This window comes from Meleagris gallopavo, chromosome 29 (genome assembly GCF_905368555.1).
Source record: "Meleagris gallopavo chromosome 29, MGAL_WU_HG_1.1, whole genome shotgun sequence".
NCBI lineage: Eukaryota > Metazoa > Chordata > Aves > Galliformes > Phasianidae > Meleagris > Meleagris gallopavo.
Window position 1 is genome coordinate 3,558,064 of NC_139432.1, and position 19,348 is coordinate 3,577,411.

The 19,348-nt window shown below is 46.4% G+C and overlaps 2 protein-coding genes and 1 long non-coding RNA gene across 12 annotated transcripts in view; 2 read left to right on the forward strand and 1 right to left on the reverse strand.

Moving 5' to 3' along the window:
* The first annotated feature begins 1 nt into the window (after window position 1).
* HOXB4 (homeobox B4) lies at window positions 2-16,247 on the forward strand. Of its 3 annotated transcripts, none has more exons than XM_085211149.1 (3): window positions 2-140; window positions 13,422-13,848; window positions 14,653-16,247. In XM_085211149.1, exons 2-3 carry the CDS (start codon window positions 13,428-13,430, stop codon window positions 14,967-14,969), a joined length of 738 nt encoding a protein of 245 aa, XP_085067275.1. In that variant the 5' UTR covers window positions 2-140; window positions 13,422-13,427; the 3' UTR covers window positions 14,970-16,247. The 3 variants fall into 3 exon arrangements, with proteins under 3 accessions (XP_085067275.1, XP_085067274.1, XP_085067276.1); XM_085211148.1 differs by lacking the exon at window positions 2-140 and adding an exon at window positions 12,339-12,608; XM_085211150.1 differs by lacking the exon at window positions 2-140 and adding an exon at window positions 13,078-13,307.
* The window catches only part of HOXB3 (homeobox B3), a 43,188-nt gene continuing 23,862 nt past the window's right edge, over window positions 23-19,348 (forward strand). For 4 of the 6 annotated variants that reach the window (XM_085211131.1, XM_085211137.1, XM_085211138.1 and 1 more), the window contains exons 1-3: window positions 6,964-9,790; window positions 17,942-18,004; window positions 18,353-18,591. The gene's annotated coding sequence lies outside the window, so the exon portion shown is untranslated. Of the gene's footprint in view, window positions 141-6,963; window positions 9,791-17,941; window positions 18,005-18,352; window positions 18,592-19,348 lie in introns of those variants that run through there. The other 2 variants (XM_085211134.1, XM_010724580.4) reach the window with 1 other exon arrangement.
* Window positions 18,040-19,348, reverse strand: part of LOC146542588 (uncharacterized) — a 5,014-nt gene continuing 3,705 nt past the window's right edge. For all 3 annotated transcript variants that reach the window (XR_014880060.1, XR_014880059.1, XR_014880058.1), the window contains one exon: window positions 18,040-19,348. This exon is cut by the window's right edge and continues 396 nt beyond it. This is a non-coding gene — a long non-coding RNA (uncharacterized LOC146542588).

Sequence of the window (19,348 nt, forward strand, 5' to 3'; positions counted from 1 at the left end):
ACTTTAACTGCTTGGTTTGGCTTGTAAGGGGCAGCAATGGGTGAGCACTTTTCCAGATGAGATAAACGCTGCAATTGCAGGCAACATGTTTTGCGGGTCCAGTTTTCAGTCCAGAGAGCCAATAGACTGCAGTCCTGAAAGTAAGTTCTTCTGAAATATTATCTGCTCGAACTGTTTTAAAGGGTTTATATGGAAAAGAAAAAGAAAAAGGAAAAAAAAAAAAAAAGGCTGAGAGGGGAGGAAAGAGGGTCTGTCTCTCTTTCAAAGCTTTATTTCTCACTTTTTGAAGGTCCTAATTCTTATCCTCCCGAGAGCTGGAATTGCATTAGATTTCCATCACAGCTTCGAGGCCCGCCAGGAAACTTTGTGGAACGGGGAGGAATAGAAAATCTGTAGAGATTCATTATGACTGTAGGGAAAGCTCCATCCCATCTTTGCCGGGGATGCGTGCATTTCAGACCAAGTCTGTTTTCGTCCTTCACCTTATTAAAAGAAAGAAAGAAAGAAAGAAAAGGATCCTGCTCGTTTGTTGGCGGTGCTTTGGTGTGTTTTGTAATGCTGCAAATAGCCACCGAGCAGGTCCATGCCTTTGCATTTCAATGAGCTGTGTTACGTCTGTGCTCTTCAGGTTGTGACCACGTTTGGATTGTAATTCTTTTCACCTGCTTGCCGAGGAAATTTGCGCACTTTTACTTTTTTTTCTTTCGGCCTTTGCCGGGATCGGTTTAGTTCCTCCCCCCTCCCATCCGAACTTTCCTTTATTTTTTTTTTTTCTTTTTTCCTCTTTGGATTTCTTTCTTTTTCTTTTTCTTTTTCTTCTTCCCCACCTCTCCCCTCCCCAATAATAAGAACGTACATTTCCGTAGTTCTTTTCTACCATATGGAGACACTGAATGACCGCTGTTATGTCTCCAGCCTGGCTCGAAGTGCTATAAAAAAAATAATCAGAGGGGCTGCAGTTTGCATACAGACCCTGCGAGCCTTACGGAACCCACCTACATGTCACAGCTTTGCTGCTCTCTCTGTCTCTCAGGGTGACACCGCTCTGGAAAAGACAGGCAGCAGGGCTTTTTCTTTTCCCCTTTGGAATAATAAACAAGTTAACGTGGAAGGGCAGGGGAGCAGAGGCTGCCACAGCTCGGGGTTGGGTGGAGGAGGCATAGGGCTGCCCTCAGCTCGGCGGGTGGGGACGCTCAGGTGGCCCCCGGAGCTCCGAGGCCGCGCAGATTGAGAGAAGCGCAGGAAACCTGGGGGTGATTTGCAAGGGGAACATCTGTGGGAGAGGTGAGGGGACGTTTGGGCAGCACCTGAACCAACTCACGTCCATCCCCACCTCCTCGTTCCTTAAAAAAAAAAAAAAAAAAAAAAGAAGAAGAAGGAGGGGAAAAAAAAAAAAAAAAGTTCAAAGCGGAGGTATTGGGCTGGGGAGGGGGGGGAGTTCCAGAATTTGGAGCAGTCACCAGCTTATTTTTTTTCCCTCCTTAGTGGGGATTTTCACGGTAAGACAACATTTGGTGGACACATGTCCGTCTCTCTTACACAAAGCAGAATGTCCCCCCTTTTGCACACTTTGGAGATTGCTTTTCCTTCCTCGGGCTGTTTTTCCTGTCCTGCTCCATGTGTCTCCTAATATCTTTGCGATCATCATTTGAACTCCCTGCTTGTTACCCAGGGCCAGTCGGGGGGTGGCCGATGCAGCCTCCGTTCACAAACGTGTAAACACAAATGCAAAAGCTGGAAATTCAAGGAGGGGAAAGGGGAAAAATCTGCTGAAGCAGATTGGTTTTATTCTGAGCAGCCTCTTAAAGTCAGCGCGAGCTGCAGCCCTGCTTTTCAGTTGATAACAAAGGTGTTTTGTTGTTGTTGTTGTTGTTTTAATGGGATCCTAAAGGCATTTCAATGCGGTAGACTTTAAATGCGAATTTAGCCGCACAGACTGGATGGGTTACATTTTGTCTCCGCAGTGTGAGAGGTGCTCGGAGGTGTGGGACTGTGGTGAGAGGTGTGAATCGTCCTGGGGTTAGAGCAGTGATGGGCCTGGTCGTTCTTAACCCTTCTGGTCTGTACTGGCGACTAGGAAGGATTTGGGCTGATTCTGGCGATGGTGATTTGGGCAAGAAAAGTGACATCCCTCCTCCTAAATATATATCTGGAAACGTAACCGTACCAGCGGTGCATGTGTTACCAACCAACACCTTGCCAACATTCACGTATCCGTGTGTCTGTCCATCCATCCTTATCCCTCATCTGCATTAAGTCGCATCCCACCCAAACGTATTCATCTCTCATAGGGTCACAAGCAAACTTCCCTTCCAAATCCAGTCTGATGAACCTAGAAATGAGGTTTTGATCTCAAGCACCACCATTTCTTATCATTTGGTCTAAGCAACTTGTTATATCAAGGGGAAAAGATAACAGACCGAGCTAGCCTGAGCACAAGGAGTCTGAAATGCTGTTTAGCTACAAGACATTGCAGCAAGGAGATGCCTGTATGGGCCACAACAAGTAATGCTAGCAGCAATCATTTGCCATCCCTTTATTTTAGCACGGGGATGGCAATGGATCTGACACAGCAAAGGAGCAGCATTGGGGCTGTGTTGATTGCTGGCACAACAATATCACCTCAATCTCCTTCCCATCTATTCTCACTTGAAACCCCACACTCTGTTGTTCACTTTCTACCTGAATCGTTGTACCACGATTTCTCGTTTGTTTTGTTCTGTTGTTTTTGTTGTTTTTTTTTTTAACAAGCTGGGTTGGGGGGATTTTTCTCCCCCTATATGGTGTTAACCTCCAGCTTCCTGTAAGACACAGGGAGGAATAATTAGCTCCCATTTTACAGCCTGGGAAGGAGCACAGGCTCGGCACAGGCTTCCCCCCTATCCTTTAAAGAAAAGAAAAAAAATCTCCCTGTTGTTGATGGAAAGGAAGCATAAGGAGGATAAACAGGAAAACAGAGCTCTGAGCGTGCAGGTAGGTGGGGATTTTCCTTTGCATTTTTCACCGTTTCTCTCATTTGAATGGCATACATCAGACATGGGACAATTACTCCTTGCTGCAGAAGACAGAATAAATACAGAATGTTTTCATACAGGGTCTGTGAGCAGGGAGAATCTCTTGTACATGGTTACAATAGACTCTGGTTTTGCAGACCTGCAGTGGTGCAGATCTTTATATTGGTGTTTTGGGTGCGAATAGGGAAAAACTGAAACTCAAGGCCTCTCCAAAACTGAGCCTGGAGGTGGCTGAGTGTCTGTTGGCTTCAAATATGCAAAGTCAGCCAAAGCCTTGAGCATCCTTCCCACCAGCTCAGCCATTCCAGTGCAGTTTGGACGTCTCTGGCTTGTTACAGACAGGCACAACCAAGTCCACGTTTACCTTTCTTTTTCTTTTATTCTCTCTCTGCCTTCTCCCTTTACCCCCTCTCCATCCCCAAAGGTTTTCTTTCATTTAGTGAATAGTGTCTGAGCTCGAAGCTTCCCTGATTCTTTGGGCTTGGGGGTGGGGGGAAGGGGGGAGCATACCCCAAAGCAGTTGTTTCTCACCCAAGAGCCATCAGAGGCTTCACAGATTGAAGAGCAGCATTGAACATCTGTATTAATTACAGAGTCCTTTCACGCTGACTTTTGGGGCACGCACAGGCTGTGCTGTGTCCCCAGGGCCCTATGCCAGGATGGGACTCTGATGCTGAAAGGCAGTGATATGCAGGAGTGAAAAAGGCGAAATATCACCCAGAAATACTCATTTGGTTCCCAGCTTCATTCAGCAATAAACGAGAGAAAATGTGTTCATGAGTGACACAGAGGTTTGGGGAGTGCTTCAGTGCAAAGCAGCTCAATATTGCATTGCCACTGTCAGGCCATCTTGAACGTCATGGTTTATTTATTTTTATTACTTTTTTTTCCCCTTTTTATTTTTTATTTTTTTTGGCAAATGTAGGATTTTTTTAAAAGCCTTCTTTTCTTTCAGGGCTCCTTTGCTCTCTTGTAACAAATAAATAAAATTGAGTTCCACCCAGGTTTGAAAAGCTGCACCAAAAAAGCCAGAACGGGTCGAGATAGAAATGAATTCATGACAAAGAAACCCCACAGAAAAAAAACAAAACAAAACAAAACAAAACACCCCAAAAACCAAAATCTTCCGAGGTAACTGAGTTACAGATGTGCACGACGCCTTATTTTATCCGACGAAAAGTGATTAAAAATCTGTTAAAGGATTTAATTAAGAGAACTAAATGAAAAGGAAGGGACACAAATGAGTTGGAAGGGAAAGGAAAAAAAAAAAAAGAAAAAAAGCCGAGCTATTCTAAACGATTAAATCGCCATTTTAACAGTATAATGGGGTTTGCATACTGAAAGGAGAAATCAGAGCTCATATCTCATCAATAATTCATAGGCAAGAGGGATCATTCCGAGGTCAGCAGACTTGTACAGCCCCGGATCCTCTCTTGGAGGAGAGGTTGAGCATCGTATCACCGCGCCCGGCCCCTGGGGGCTGCTGGGGCACCTTTTTAAGGAAAACATGAGCTGCAGGGCCGCTTTTCTTCTCTTTTTCTCTTCTTTCTCTTTCTCTTTTTTTTTTCTCCCTTTCTCTCTTTCTCCTTTCCTTTTCTTTTTCTCTCTCTCTTTTTTCCTTCCCTCTCTTCCCCCATCTCAATTTCCCAAACCCCAATGCCAGTGTGGTGGTGACTGGCAATAAAAGAGGGGGAGGGCAGGAGAAGCTCTGCTTGTGGTTCATATTGCTCCAAAAGATGCACAACTACAATGTGGTTTTTAAGCTTTAGAGAAGCCAAAGGGATCTCTTCCCCCCACCCCCCCCTTCCTACTTTTTTTTCCTTCCATCCTTTCCTTTTGGCCATAAGGATGATGAAAGCTGGGAGGCTGTGGGTCTCTATCTGCTTCGGTGGGGATGTGCTGGAGGCAGGATCGAAAAACTGAGCTTCTCAGCCTCTAATTCTTTTATTCTCACTCTATTAAAGGGAAGAATCCGATTATTCACCTATTTCTTTTCAACAGCCCCTTAAATCCTGCACACACCGCGACCTCCCCAAGCAGGAAAGCTTTCAGGGGAAGCCGTCTCTCTCCCTCCAGATCTGCTCCCCAAACCTCTTTCCCTCCCCCACAGCTGAATTTCATCCGAGAAACTGCTCTTTCTTCACCCCCCCCCCCCCAGCCCCAACCTCTTCATCCTTTTTCTTTCTTTCTTTCTTTCTTTTTTTTTTTTTTTTTCTTATTACACGTCGGACCTGAAGGAAACAAGCTGACGGGATTATTTTAAATCCTCTTGATAAAGGTCTTTCCACAATTAGGGAACTGGAAAAGGACTTTTGTGGGGGTTTGGCTCCTCCTCTGGGAGTCTCTTTCCACTCTTGGAATGGATTTAAGAATGAAACTTTCTTTCAGGCCGTGGCTTTTTCGCTGTTTGAGCTGACTTATCCCCATATTTTCTGTCCTTATGTAAAATAAATGATATTTGGAAGGAGGTTGATAACCTAACTCGAAAGGTGTCCACCCTGCGTAGTTTTTCCGTGTTCTGTTACCCTAAATAGCTTTCAAAAGAAACTATTTTGACAGCGAGCGTTGAAAGAATAAGACTAGTTCGAGGGTTTTTTTCCCTTTGATTTATCTCTTTTTAACATGTGCATGTGTGTGTATGTATATATATATATACACATACATATATACCCTTCAAGTCAAAACAAATTACTGCATTAGGATTCTGGAAAGGGACGTTTGCTTGGTGGCAAATCGGAGATGTGTTTATGCAGGGAGGCTCCGTGAGAGCTCGGGTTGGAAATCGGGGCTCTGGGGAACGGAGAGGGGGGGAAAAGGAATCGGCCGGGAGGGTTGGGAAAGAGCATCTCGCCTGTAACGTCCCCAAGCAGCCAGCAGAGCTCGCTTCAGACCAAGTTCACTGCCAGAAGGGCCGGGGCCGGAACGGGGCTCGATCGGCGCCACCGGGCCGGGCCGGGTCGGGTCGGGAGGGGAGCGGTGCGCCGGGGTCTCCCGCAGCGCTTCGGCTCCGCTTGGGCGGCTCCGGTGATGCTCAGCACCGAGAGCTGAGGGCTGGAAAAATAGGCATGGCAGCACTCGTCTGGTTTTGTCTCTAAAAAGGGAGGGAAAGCTAAAGAAATTGGGGAAGGAGAGGGGAGAGAGAAAGAAAAAGGAAAGGGAGGGGTGAAAAGGAAAAGGATTTGGGAGAGGAGAGGAGAGGAGAAATGAAAAAGAAAAATAGAAAAAGAAAAAAATAGAAAAGAAAAAGGGAGGGGGGAGAGAATTTAAAAAAAAAAAAAAAAAAAAAAAAAAAAGAGGAAGAAGGGCGGGGGGGCGAGAAAAAGAAGAGAAAAAGAATTTCTCCACAACCCGGAACAGGCAAATCGCTGCAGTAACAGCTCACCCAGGTGAAATAGCAAATGTAAAAGAAATAATTCAAAGTCAGATTAATCCAGCTGTGGTTTAAGGGATGTGTTTTGTTTTGTTTTGTTTTCCTCCTGTTCCTCTAAACGTCAACAGCAACAAAAGGATACACGGGGGGACGAGGAAAAAAGTTCGAGGAGGGTAAGGCAGCACGGGGTGAACAGGAGATAATAAACATCTGATGTTTGCAGAAGTCTGAAATGATTTAATTTTTTGTCCCCCTCCCTCCCCCCCAAAAAAAGAGAATTTACGAGGCGAAATAAATAAAATAGGGAAATCATTGTGCCGTTCGCTTGTAGAGACGTCTAAAGTAGCTCTGGTCTTGGGGGGCTTGTTAGTACAGCATTATGGCTCGAGGGGTCAAAAAGTTGAGGGTCAAAAGTTTACGCTGTGCGTGACTCGGTCCTGTGTATAACCCTGATAGACTGATGTCAGTGTGAGAAAAAAAAAGGGCAGAAGGAAAGCGGGGAGGGGGACGGGGGTTGGGGATGAGGTGGGAGGAAGAGTTTCTGCTTATGGTGGAGATGGGAGAATACGATCGTTGCTGGGGGGGCTGGAAAAAGGTGTGGGGTTGGGGTGGGTGTCGATAGGGAACGGGGCAGAGTTGGGTTTTACGAGAGGAAACATTGAGAATCTGAGTATTTTTCTTAGATAACACTTGGAACGCTACTTAGAGTCAAATTAACAGAATATAGAGGGAAATGGCATTGATTAAATCCAATTACGCCGCGGTCCCTATAGGATATTAACGCAAGCAGTTAAAAAATAATTTTCATTCCAGCGTCAGTTCTGTTTGGATAGGATTTAATTTATACCGAAGGAGAAAAACAAAACACCGAAGTGTGCCAAAAAAGAAGCGCGGTGAGAGATGCGTTTTAACGCAGCCACTCGGGAGCCTTTCCCGATGCTGGGGGTTTCGCTGTCCCTCCTCGGGGCTCCCAACCCACAGCCCAACATTTGGACCGGGGAGCCGATAGGAAAAAGAAAATCCAAAACGCAACAAAACCCATCAAATCGGGGCAAAATCGAACGCACCAAACAGCGACGAAGCGCGGAACGACGGCCGCGATTGAGTCCGTTTGTCTGCTTCAACCGCGTGAAACGTGGGATAATGAAATATAGGGGAAATCAATGGGCTGAGGGCTGGAAAATACTCGATTTATGTACGTAAAGGCTCCTTAAAGTGCCCGTTTCGTCGTTCGGTCCGGTTAGAGCAGTTAATTCCGCCTTGCAGCACGCGTTCCGTCGGAACGGGACTGCAATGTTTTCTATTTCTTCCTTGAAATGTGACTCCACTCCGGTCATTGCAACAGTTTAATGAACTGATATAATAAATATTTCCCTTGGCATTTCAAAGTTATTTCTGCGCTGCCAGACTCCGAACCCTCCAAACCCTAAATATTATTTGCACTGGGACCGGGGAAGATCCTTTCAATCGCTCCTTAAGCAAACAGTGGAGGCAAGGCAAACTACTGGAAAAAAAAAAAGCCCTGTAAATCTGCTTTTTTCTTTTTATCCCCCCATTTCTCCTCCCTCCTCCCCCCCGGCTTTTAAATATTTTCAGTGACTAAATACTTCTAACAAGGGTCATTTTTCTTGGAAGAGAAAGAGAGAATATTAGAGCCCTGGGAAAGGCGTTCTGGAAAATCCATTTGCTTTCCCGATGCCGATATATTCATAGAGTGGGTGAAATTCAAGAGAACGGAAAGCGTTTTGTTTCGCGTGATAAGGCTCGGGTTTAATTAATCGCCGTGAATTTGCTTGGTATTTATAAAATATCACTGTATAAGGGCTACCGTTTAGTTGTAACTTGGGTGATCCATCTCTTCGCTCTTGTAATTACTATACTTATCTCTCTAGAACAGTCATTTCTACTTCAGGTTTATAGAACAGGTAATGGATAATAAAGGCCATTTGTTTTCGGGATATTAAAACAAGCAGGTATAATTTCACAGCAATAAAAAGAAACACCTCCCAACTTTCCTTATAATATTCACTCCTACATCATAACGTTTAACTTTCAATTTAGGAATAGGCGTCTGCGCGTTCATTGGAAGCGGGTTCATTTGGAGGGATGTAAAGAGAGAACGAGGGAAGGAGGGGAGGTGAGAGGGAGGAAATTAAAGGTATCATTTTCAAGGATATTCCTAATTTATCTCCTTTGCTCCGGACTCGGTCGGGAGGTGAGGGTCTCTAAGTGCTGCGAATACAATTCAGAGTGGATTTGCCTGCCCTTTTTTCTTTTTTTTTTTTTTTTTTTTTTTTTTTTTTTTTTTTTGGCAAGACAATCCATCGAGCGCGCTTTTTAATCCCGATTTACTTTTCAACGGAGCTCTTTAATCAAGGGGAGGAACGCCGTGTTGGGGCTGGTGGTGTGAAGGCGGAGATCAATGGAGGTTCCCCCCCCATCCCCTCGGGGGAACCCCTGCAACGCTGCACCACCCGCATCCTACGCGCTGCCCGGGGCGCGATTTTTAAACGTCGGCGAAATAATAATTAATAATAATAATAACAACGATAAGAATAATACAAAACATCGCTGGGAATAGATTCACAAAAACACGTAAAGCTTAAATCTTCGTGGTGCTGTTGGAAAACAGGTGTGGGAGGATCGTTCCTAACCCCACAACCGCTCTCTGTGTTGTTTTCCATTTCAGCTGCGGTCGAGGTGCCGATCGCTCCTTATTATTAAAAGTTCTTTTACAGCTCAGAAATCCCATTTTAACAAATGAAACTTTGCAAGGAGGATAAAAATCCAACTTGGGAATGGCCAAACATCCCCTAAAAACTATTTAAAACAAAACAAAACAAAACCGCGCAGGCAACTGGGGGAGGGGAGCGCAAAGTTGCGCGGGGGCGAAGGGGCGCGGAGCTCCGCGGGGTGAAGCGCGGGTCAGTGCGGCTCTCGGCGGCGGCCGCCGCGCCGCGGACACGCCTCGCTGTTTAACAAAGACTGACAAACTATGAGATTAATACCAAAACTTGCGGGTTTCCCACCCCAAAATGCTCAGAGGGCCTCCTGGCGCTGCCAGCGGCGGTTCCGCTCAGCCTTTGGGGACAATGGGGGCTTATATTGGGGGCGGGGGGGGGAGGGGAAGGGGGGACCAACAATCCCGACCGCAAGAAAAAAAAAAAAAAAAAAAGAGAGAGAGAAAGAAGAAGAAGAGAAATTAGTGTTCTTATCGGGAAATAATCTGCTTGAAAAGGCAACAAGGGGAGAGAGAGCAGAATTGCCCGGGTTGGGGTGGGGTTCCCGGGGTGCGGGGTTTTAGGGGATTTCTCTCTGTTTTCGCCTTCAAAGCCTTACCAACTCCTGAGGGAACCTCCTCACCCCCTCGGGGTTAACCTGAGGAAAGGATCACGTTTTGGCCGAGGTAGGTAACGCGTTACACCTGGGCGGGGGGCGGCCCCTTCTTCGGGGACAGAAAGAGGAGAGGTGACAAAAGAGCCGCTCAGCAGCGGGAGGGCGTCTGTAAGGAGGGGTTTAATAAAGCCCTGCGTTGGCAGGTGCCTTCGGGGGGCTTTGTGGGGGGGGGGAATCGTCCCCAGCCTCCCTTTGGGGGGGGGGGGGTAGAAGGCCGGGGAATCCCCCCCCCCTACCATCACCATCGTACTTCCCCTCACCCCGAGCTGAGCCCACTTTGAAATGGAAAAGAGCCCAGAGGGATCCGCCGTGAGAAACTTCCGCAACGTGGGGCGGTTGGGGAGAGAAAGGTGTGCGGGGGGTTGGGGGGGGGGGGGGGGGAACGAGGGGAGCCTTTTTAATTTGGGATCACAGCGGCGGGTGTGAGATCTCTTGGAGGTGTGGTGCTGGTGGGGGGGTGGGGGGGGGGAAAGAATTGTGATAGACGCTAGGGGTGCTGGTTTGCTGACACCAAACCCCTTTTGTCATTAGAAAGGAGAATTAAAACGGATGTATTATTATCATTATTATTTTTAAGGATGTGAGAAGGGGTTAAAATTAAGGAGTAGAGGCCCCTGTTGTTTCTATTCGGGCTCTTAACCGCGGTTAGGAGGTCTCGACGGTCCCGGCCGCGAGGAAATACAATAAAATAAATCAGGGAGGAATTGAAAAGGAGGAATAAAATTGAAGAGAAAAAGAACTCTGATGGGATTTGTTCAGACGAATTGTTTTATGGCTTCCATCTACGAGCTGTACGAGCAGATTTGGTTTGGCTCCTTACTTTTATGGCAGGTTTTTAGAGGGGGAGGTAAATCGTAGGGTTGCGACCTGCTCCCATTGTAGGTGAGGGTTGGAGCTGCTCTGTACGGAGAGGCGTCAGGAGCGATCTAAGCTCCTTTTACTGGAAATCTCCGTTTATTTTCTATGTGTGTGGGGTGATTTGGGGCTGCCCTACGAGCGTTCGTTCTCAGTTCTCAAAATACGGCTTCGCTGATGCGGCGATTCGATATTTTATCGCGAAAATCGACCGCTCCCCTTTTAAAGTACCTGAAAAATATCAGGGCAGCGCGTGTCCCATTAGGGATGCTATGGGACTTTCGTTCTTGGCCATAACTACGTTTTTATGGGAGGAGAAAAAAAAAAAAAAAAAAAAAAAGCCGGCATTTAGAGCTATATTTCAGCTATTTTTCATGGCTGTGGGGGGAAATGAATTTCTCTTCGACGTTTAAAGGGAGGGGAAACGCAGCGTTTCTCTGCCAACAACTCCGCGGTGGCATTTAAATACAATTAATTCAGGAGAAAGTTGACCCCCCAAAAAAGCTCTCTCCCTTTTGAAATACGGAAATTAAACGCACTACTTTTAATCTCTTCGGCACCGGGAATTTTAAACGAAATCTCAACACGATGCTACCCTCATTAGTTCCGAATGAGGGTTCATCACCTAGACTGTATGAATATTTTATTGCTTTATATCCCTTTTTTTCCTCTTTTTTTTTTTTTTTTTTTCGGAAATGAAGCGCCTTTGATCTTTTTCTCGGGTTGTAAAAAGAATTGCCTGTCATATGGGGGGGGGGGGGGAGCGCACACAAAAACCTGTCGTCCCATCTGCCTTTACATTCTGTATTTCTTTTCATCTGTTTCTTTCCTTTTTCTTCCCCCCCCCTTTTTTTTTTCCTCTTTGACATCCATATACACTTTTTCCTCGCACTCAATCCCAGCCCAAATCCTCGGCTGTGCTCCGAAAAATGGACGGAATCTTTGCGCCTCGAATCGGAGCGTAATTACGCGGATCTGAAGGAATGAGGGGAACGGAGCTGCGGAGATTTACTGTTCAAGTCCGATTCTTGCTATTAGGCTCCGTTCGCGTTGCACATCCCGCACACGAACCCGTGGTGTTGCAAAACAATAAACTACTGCGTAAAGTGATGGAAAAAAAAAAAAAAAGGGAGGTAGAAAAGCTCCGGCTTCCTAATCTACTCTCAGCTGTTCGGATAGAGAGGTGATGCTTCAATTCATTTTCCTTCCTCCGAAGATTGAACATTTTCACCAGCGTTATCTAGAGATGAAATCTCGATCTCTAGAGTTGCAAAACTTTAGCCCTCCTCCTACCTCCTCCCCCCCTTCTCCTCCCAGAAGAGAATTATGACAGTAGCGAAGATCTCTGACCGAGGAGGATGCATCTGTCTTCTATATGTACCCTGTAGATCCGAATTTGTGTAAAGGAAGTTGGGTCACAAATTCGTATCTAGGGGAATATGTAGTTGACACAAACACTACAGGTCACAATCCCAGAAGGCATTTTAAAAAAACCAAACCAAAACAAAAAACAACCTCCCCGCACCCCCCAGAACACTAAATAAAAGGGTGAAAACAAGGTCTTAACCAGAAACTGCTTTTATGGCTGGAAAGAAATCCTTTGGATTTGACCTTAACTCAACTCCCGAGTTCCTGCGATAAACTTTATCATCACTTCCAGATAAAATCTGAGCTGCAAACGGTTGAGGGGAGGAGAAGGAGGACTGGGGGGGGAGGGGGGTTGGGGGATGGGGGGGGCTATTGCTGCCATCTGAGAGCTTGGATCTGTTTTGCTTTACTTCGGGTGATCACCGAATTTCCGCCGCAAAAATAATACGACTATATCGCTCCGCATCGCTCCGAGCTGTTCGTGCCGAGGGGAGAAAACCGAATCGGAGGATTTCGGGGCAGCTTTTGCAAAACGTTTCTTTGCTCCGGCTTTTTAACGCGTCTTTATGACAAGAAGGGCGAGGCGGAGACGCGGGAGGATTTAGGTTCGTTTCCCTTTTGTAATTGCTCATCAAGCCCCTGATTGCTCGCTCGGAGGACGGGCTCCCTTTTCCATCGGTGCGTGGGAAACGGTCAATCTTAGAGCACGGCTAAATGTGATTTAGGAGAACGGGTACCCCGAATTAGCTGATGAATTTCCTATCGATCCCAAAGAAGCCCTATTCATCTCTGCCAGGCTCGAGGCTCAATGTCCCTCCCCGCACCACCTTAGCAAGGAACGAGGTGCGAACATCACCCGGATCAGCCGCAAACCCCCAACAGCATAAAAAAAAAATAAGTCGTACTCCTTATTTTTCTTTTTTTTTCCCCGGGAGGGGGGGGAGGGGGGAGGATAGAAGAAAGGGGGGAGATTTTTTGCTGTTTATTTGTTTCCCATCCCCTTCCCCGCCCCCCCGCCCCCAAAGCAGGACACACCCCCGAGGGGTGTGGGCCGGGAGAAGGGGGGGGGATGATGTTGGGGGGGGGGGGACACCGCTCTTCGCCCGCGGGGCGCTGCGGAGCGAGGGGACGGCGGGACCCGGGGAGCGGAGCCGGAGGGGAGCGGGCGCCCTCGGCCGCCTCCCCCGGGATGCTCCGGTCCCCGGGAGAGCCCCGAGCCGGGCAGATTTCCTTATCCGGGGATCGCAGGCCATCTCGCTATTGGCCCGCTCTGTCACATGGACTCCAACTTTGTTCACTTGACAGTAAGTAGGAGGGTTTCACGAAACAGGAAAACGAGTAAAGGGGGGGACAGGAATAAATTTTAGGAAATATATATATATATATATACTTTTTTTTTTCGTGTGTGCAATTCTAAGAAATTAATGGCCATGAGCTCGTTTTTGATCAACTCCAACTATGTGGACCCCAAGTTCCCACCCTGTGAAGAGTATTCCCACAGCGATTACCTTCCCAATCACTCGCCGGAATATTACAGCAGCCAGAGGCGAGAGAGCACTTTCCAACATGAAGCGATGTACCAGCCGCGGTCAGCATGCAGCGAACAGCTCTACCCGTCCTGTCAGAGCTCCGGGCACCAAGCAGCGGTGTTATCCCCCCGGGGTCATGTCCATCCTCCGGCCGGACTGCAGAGCCATCTCTCTGAGCCAAACCATCCCTGCGAGCCGGGAACCCCCAGCCCTCCACCCTCCTGCAGCCAAAACTCTCTGAACCAAAGCCCTTCCAATTCCTCTTGCAAAGAGCCGGTAGTTTACCCCTGGATGAAAAAAGTCCATGTAAGCACGGGTAAGTGAACTAAAGTGGCTTTGCTTTATACTAAGTAGCACCTCAAAGTCTTGTAGAAATCTTATTGCACCAGTTGTAAAATAACCATTCGTGGAGATTTACGATCGCCTGTTTGCAGAGCGGTATAATTACATCCTCCATAAATTTTTATTGCTCTGCTTGGCCGTGTGCCTTTGAAGTCTCTGTTACCATCCTCCTCCAATTTCTTGCAGGCTACTTTTTTTTTTTTTTTAATGGCAGTTGAATCTTCATAAGTTAAGTTTTATGTTTTCGTAATTTGTATTTAAGTGGCGGGTTGAGTAAACTTTTACTATTTTCCCTTCCTTTCCTTTCACCTTTTTTTTTTTTTTTTTTTTTTTTTTTGTGCATGTGTGATATTAAATAGAAAAGGAGCTCGTCTGTGTCTGCTCGTCTGTGTGCATGCGTGCAGGGGAAAACTTGAAAGATTTGGGGATAACAGAGCGATGCTCGAGCAGTGCCGTGTATATATGCGTACATACACACGTAGAGGGCATGGAAAATGTGGCTGGGGGACCTTATAAAAACGTTTGGACAGGAATACACGTCAAGCAACGAGGCTGGAGGTGGAGATTTGGAGATAGGCTCCGGGTGTATTTTTAGATTTGGGCTGTATTTTTTTTTTTTTTTTTTAGTATTTCCCCCCGCCGAAAGAATGTGCGATGCTTTTGGAGGGGGGGGATGGGGGGGGGGAAAGGACCCGTTAAAGGAACAGCTCAGTAATTCTTCTGTTCTTTTGTTGTGTTGTTTTGTTTTGTTTTGTTTCCCTCCTTTGTGTTTGATCAGTAAACCCCAATTATTCAGGAGGGGAACCGAAACGCTCACGCACAGCTTACACCAGGCAGCAGGTCTTGGAGTTGGAGAAGGAATTCCACTATAACCGCTATCTCACCCGGAGGCGGAGGGTCGAAATCGCCCATTCCTTGTGCCTCTCCGAACGCCAGATCAAAATCTGGTTCCAAAACAGGAGGATGAAATGGAAGAAAGACCACAAGTTACCCAACACCAAGATCAGGTCTAACCCTTCCAGCTCCTCTGCCAGCCTGCAGATCCAACCGGCAGCTTCTCAAAGCCGATCCAGCGGACCAGCCAGCAGCCTATAACTATTGCCTGTATGGACGGGTTGTGTGTGTTCGTGGGTGTGATTGTGTGCGTGTGTGTGTAGGGAACACGGGAGAATTGTGGTGTTTTTTTTTTTGTTTTGTTTTTTAAACGCTCCGAAAAGTGAAGGAATGAGGGGTGTTTTGTTTTTTTTTTTTTAATTTATAAGGGGGAACAGAGAGAAGCTCAGCTCCAACAAAGCAGAGCCGTGCTGCTGTGCCCCTCTTCCATTAGAAGAAGGCTGTAGATAGTAGTTTTCAGATTTGGCTAAGATGGATCCTTGTTTCATCTTTAATCACGCCAAGCTCTGCCCCATTTGTCATGTTTACTCTCCCGTACAAAGGATGGACCTTATGTCTGCTATTACCTCGACAACCAGCGTTCACTTTAATAAATGAGGCTCAGTTTCTTCAAGACGAACTGGATTTCCCCCCCCCCCAGACCCCTTTTTCTTTTTCTTTTTTTCCCTTTTTTTTTTTTCTTCCCCTATTTTTTTCCTCCTTTTTTTTTCTCCCTTTCTCGCCTACCGAACGTTTTTAACCCAGGCATCCCAAAGATCCACGGTGGAGAAAACCAACAAAACCGACAGCAAAATTCCCCGGAGTGCAGACGGGGAACGGAGCTCTCGGACATTTGGGGAAGGATGGGGGGAAGGGGGACACGACACCCTGGAAAAAGAAATATCCCTAAAATTAAGTCAAGTGGATGGTGGACAAAGAAACCTAGAGAAGGGCCACTTCAACAGGACCCCCCCTCCCCTCCCCCCCGCGTCATTTTTGAGTCCAGCGGGTTAATTGCTTCATTTGTAAGAGTGGGGCGGGGGGGGGGGGGGGGGGGGGAAGGGGGAGACGGGAAAGCAAAGAATTTAGGTTAGGAACGTGGCGATACCCGGCGACACCTGAACTCGGCTCTGCAGCCCGGCTGGTGGTGGAAGGGGGGGAGGTCGGGGGGGGGGCTGGGGGGGGGAAGCCCCTCTCCCCATCTCAGCCCATTTTTTGTACTCAGAATGTGAATTTCAGACTCCCGGCGAACGGGGGTGGGGGTGGGGGGGTGGAGGAGGGGGGGTCGAATCTTTTCGGGTTTGCGGGTAGGGAAAGGGGGGCTCTGCTGAGCCCCCACCCCCACCCCGACCGCCTCCATTACCTCCTTTTGTCCTTTGCGATGTCCACGATTAAGTGTAAATAGCCGAGAAAAGCCAAAAAGAAGTTAAAAAAAAAAAAAAAGAACAACAACAAAAAAAAGCGAAATTGGAAATAAATTTGTGTTTTCTTTTTTTTTTTCTTTGTGAACCCGATCCCGTGTGGTCTGTTCGGTTGTTTGGGGGTTGTTCTTCTTTTTAAGGGGAGGGGGGGGGGCGGGGGGGATCTTTTTATTCAAGCGGAGAAGGCAAAAAAAAAAAAAAACTATTAAAGAAATTAATTAAAAAGCGCATCGCTTTTATTTATCTGTTGGTTGGGTTGTTGTTGTTGTTGCTGTTGTTTTGCAGGGGTTTCTGTTGTCAGTGGCGCTCCGTAATGAAAACAAAGGATGTTTGACTATAGGGTATATCAGCCTTAAGTACTGCTAAGCCTTACATATGATGATTTATTTATTCTAAGCATATATTAATACGCTCTTCCCAAACTGGTCCCAGACAAAACAGAGGCAGTCATTAGCGCTTTGCTTTGCTGGAAGGAATGGATGCAGCGTTGTATTTCTCCAGAGACGCTCCTGGAGTTATAAAAAAAAAAAAAGAAAGAAAAAAAAAGAAATTAAAAAAAAAAAAACAACCAAGCCTTTCTCTGAGGTAGTTAATGCATTAATGAGTCTAATTTCTGCACAGATGTTTCTCGGTGTTTGCAGGTTTTCTGTGTATTTTTATATTACAAAGGAGCTGGCTCCTGCGATAGCTCACAGCCTGACAAGCAAATAGATAATCAAGAAGACAAATGGCTCCTTTTGTGCGCCGCAGCTCTTGTATTAATTTTCATTTTCTTTCTCATAGAAAGTATCGAAAATACTGTTCAGGACGAAATAACATTCCGGTTCAAAGTTAAAAAGAAAGAAAAGGAAGAAAAGAGAGAAAGAAAGGGAGAAAGGGAGAGAGAGAGAAAGGAAAGAGGAAGGAAAGAGAGAGAGAGAAAGAGAGAAAGAGAGAAAGAGAGAAAGAAGAGAGAAAGAGAGAAGAAAGAAAGAAGAAGAGAAAGAGAGAAAAAGAAAGAGAGAAAGAAAGAAAGAAAGAAAGAGAGAAAGAGAAGAGAAAGAAAGAAAGAAAGAAAGAGAGAAAGAGAGAAGAGAAGAGAAGAGAAAGAGAGAAAGAGAAGAAGAAAAGAAAGAGAGAACAGAGAAGAAGAGAAGACAGAAAGAAAGACAGAAAGAAAGACAGAAAGAAAGACAGAAAGAAAGAAAGAAGAAGAAAGAAAGAAAGAAAGAAAGAAAGAAAGAAGAGAAAGAAAGAAGAAAGACCCATTGTGTGGAGGGTGAGAGAGGAGGGCTGGCAGCAGCTGAAGAAAAGAATTATTTGTGTTGAGAAATGAAACGATTTTCTTTTATTCGCTTCTGGAATTCTCCGGGACCCCCCCAGCAATAACAAAGTACCCCCCCTCCTCCCCCCACCGCTCCCGAACAAAGGATGGAGCTGCAATGTTGAAAAGCAGGCGATGTCTGTGCGCTGTTCCCTTATTTGCAGTCATTCTCTGCGCGATCACCGCGCAAATAAATGCCCACCGTTGTGCCCCCCCAAAAAACAAAACACCCCAAAAAACAGCGAGCCGTTATATTTCTTTTTTTTTCTATCGACATTTTCAGACGTTAAAATAATATTAACGCAGTGACAGGGGTCGGGTGTGTGACACGTTCAGATGGAGAAGAAAAGGATTTATGGGCGCTTTTGGGGTCGGCTATCGCAATTGCAGAGATAGCAGCAGCGAACGAGTCGAGTTTCTTTATTTTTCTATTTATTTTATTTTATTTTTATTAATATTTTTTTTCCCAGGGAGGATTTCAGGGCCCGTTGTCGTACGGCGGTGCTGGAGGTGGGGGTGAATTTTTGCTGCTGGTGGGTTTTATTTGAGCGTTTCTGGCTTTGATGTGTTGTGGGGGCAAAAAAAAAAAAAAAACAACCCACTAAAGGGTGTGATGTGCGAGATAGTGAAGAGATGGAAGGGATCGTTCTTTAAAAAAAAAAAAAGCATATGCTTCCAGGAATGCGGGGTCTATAGAAGCAAATCAAAGCTGGAAAGTATGAATAGAATAGAAGGGGGAGAAAAGAAGATTTCTATAGGACCTAAAAGTTCACAGCCATTATAAGCAGACAGAAGCCAAGAAAAATGCGAGAATTATACAGAAAATCATTAATCACTTCTTTTCTTTAAATACTTATCCTTTTCCCATTGTTATTCAACAGCAAATCTCCGCAGACCGTCTGTTGGGGAAAAAGCACCCGGAGTTCGACCAGAATCTTCAGGGGAAATAATAATACTAATAATAAAATCTGGATCGTAAAGGTGAAAGCTTTATATCTGGGGGAGAAAACCCAAATCCTCACCCAACCCCCCCTCCCCAGACCTCTCACTTTGGAAGAAACCACCCAAACCATGAGGGCCGTCTCTGGGGCGTTGGAAAAAGGATGTGGGAGCGAACCAGGTAACAGAGCTGCTCTCTTGGCATGCATTTCTGATCGTTTTATTGCCTCCTTTCACGAGAAAGTTCGGGGAAAGCAAAAGGACGACAACAATAAAAAAAAAAAAAAAGAGAGAGAGAGAGAAAGAAGGGGGGAAAACAGGCAGAGAGAAAACCAACACGTGAATGTTCGTGCGGGGTTTTCCTTCTGCTTTAGCTGTTTCTTGTGACCTAGCAGGGACGTTTGCAGGCAGCGGGCTGTTTGGGGAGATTTTTCCTCCTTGAGTTTCCTCCTCGGCCCTGCTGTGCTCCGCATCTCCCTCTCCGCGTTTTGGGGGCGACTCCCTCATATTTCCTCTTTTTTTTTTTTTCCCCCTCTCTTTCTATCTCTCTCTCTCTCTTTTTTCTTTTAATCAACTCTTTCTTTCATTTTATTTATTTCATTTATTTCTTTTTCCCCTCCCGTTTATGTCCTCCCTGTTCGTGTCCGCGAAGGGGAATTCTTTGCACAAAGGTCCCAAGAAATCGGGGTTGTGCTGAACGTCGGGGGTGCGGCTGCTATCGAGGGACGGAGGGGTGACTTGGGGTATCCAGGAGATGCCCCACAGCCGGGCCACAACTCTTCCACTGACCATTAGTGGCTGCAAACCGGGGGAGGCAAAACTCAGAGCGTGCAGCGGCGTTCGGGGGCTGAGGGTTCACGCAGAGGACACGTTTTCTGGGCGATTAGCTGTGTATTACGGGCAGGGGCTGACCTCGTAAACCCCTTGACCTCCCCGAG

Excerpts from the sequence above, each read along its gene's own strand:
- HOXB4 (XM_085211150.1), top strand. The coding sequence starts at position 13,281 with ATGGACTCCAACTTTGTTCACTTGACA. Across the intron at positions 13,308-13,421 it reads CCAACTTTGTTCACTTGACA|AAATTAATGGCCATGAGCTC; the intron begins GTAAGTAGGAGG and ends TGCAATTCTAAG. Across the intron at positions 13,849-14,652 it reads AAAAGTCCATGTAAGCACGG|TAAACCCCAATTATTCAGGA; the intron begins GTAAGTGAACTA and ends GTGTTTGATCAG.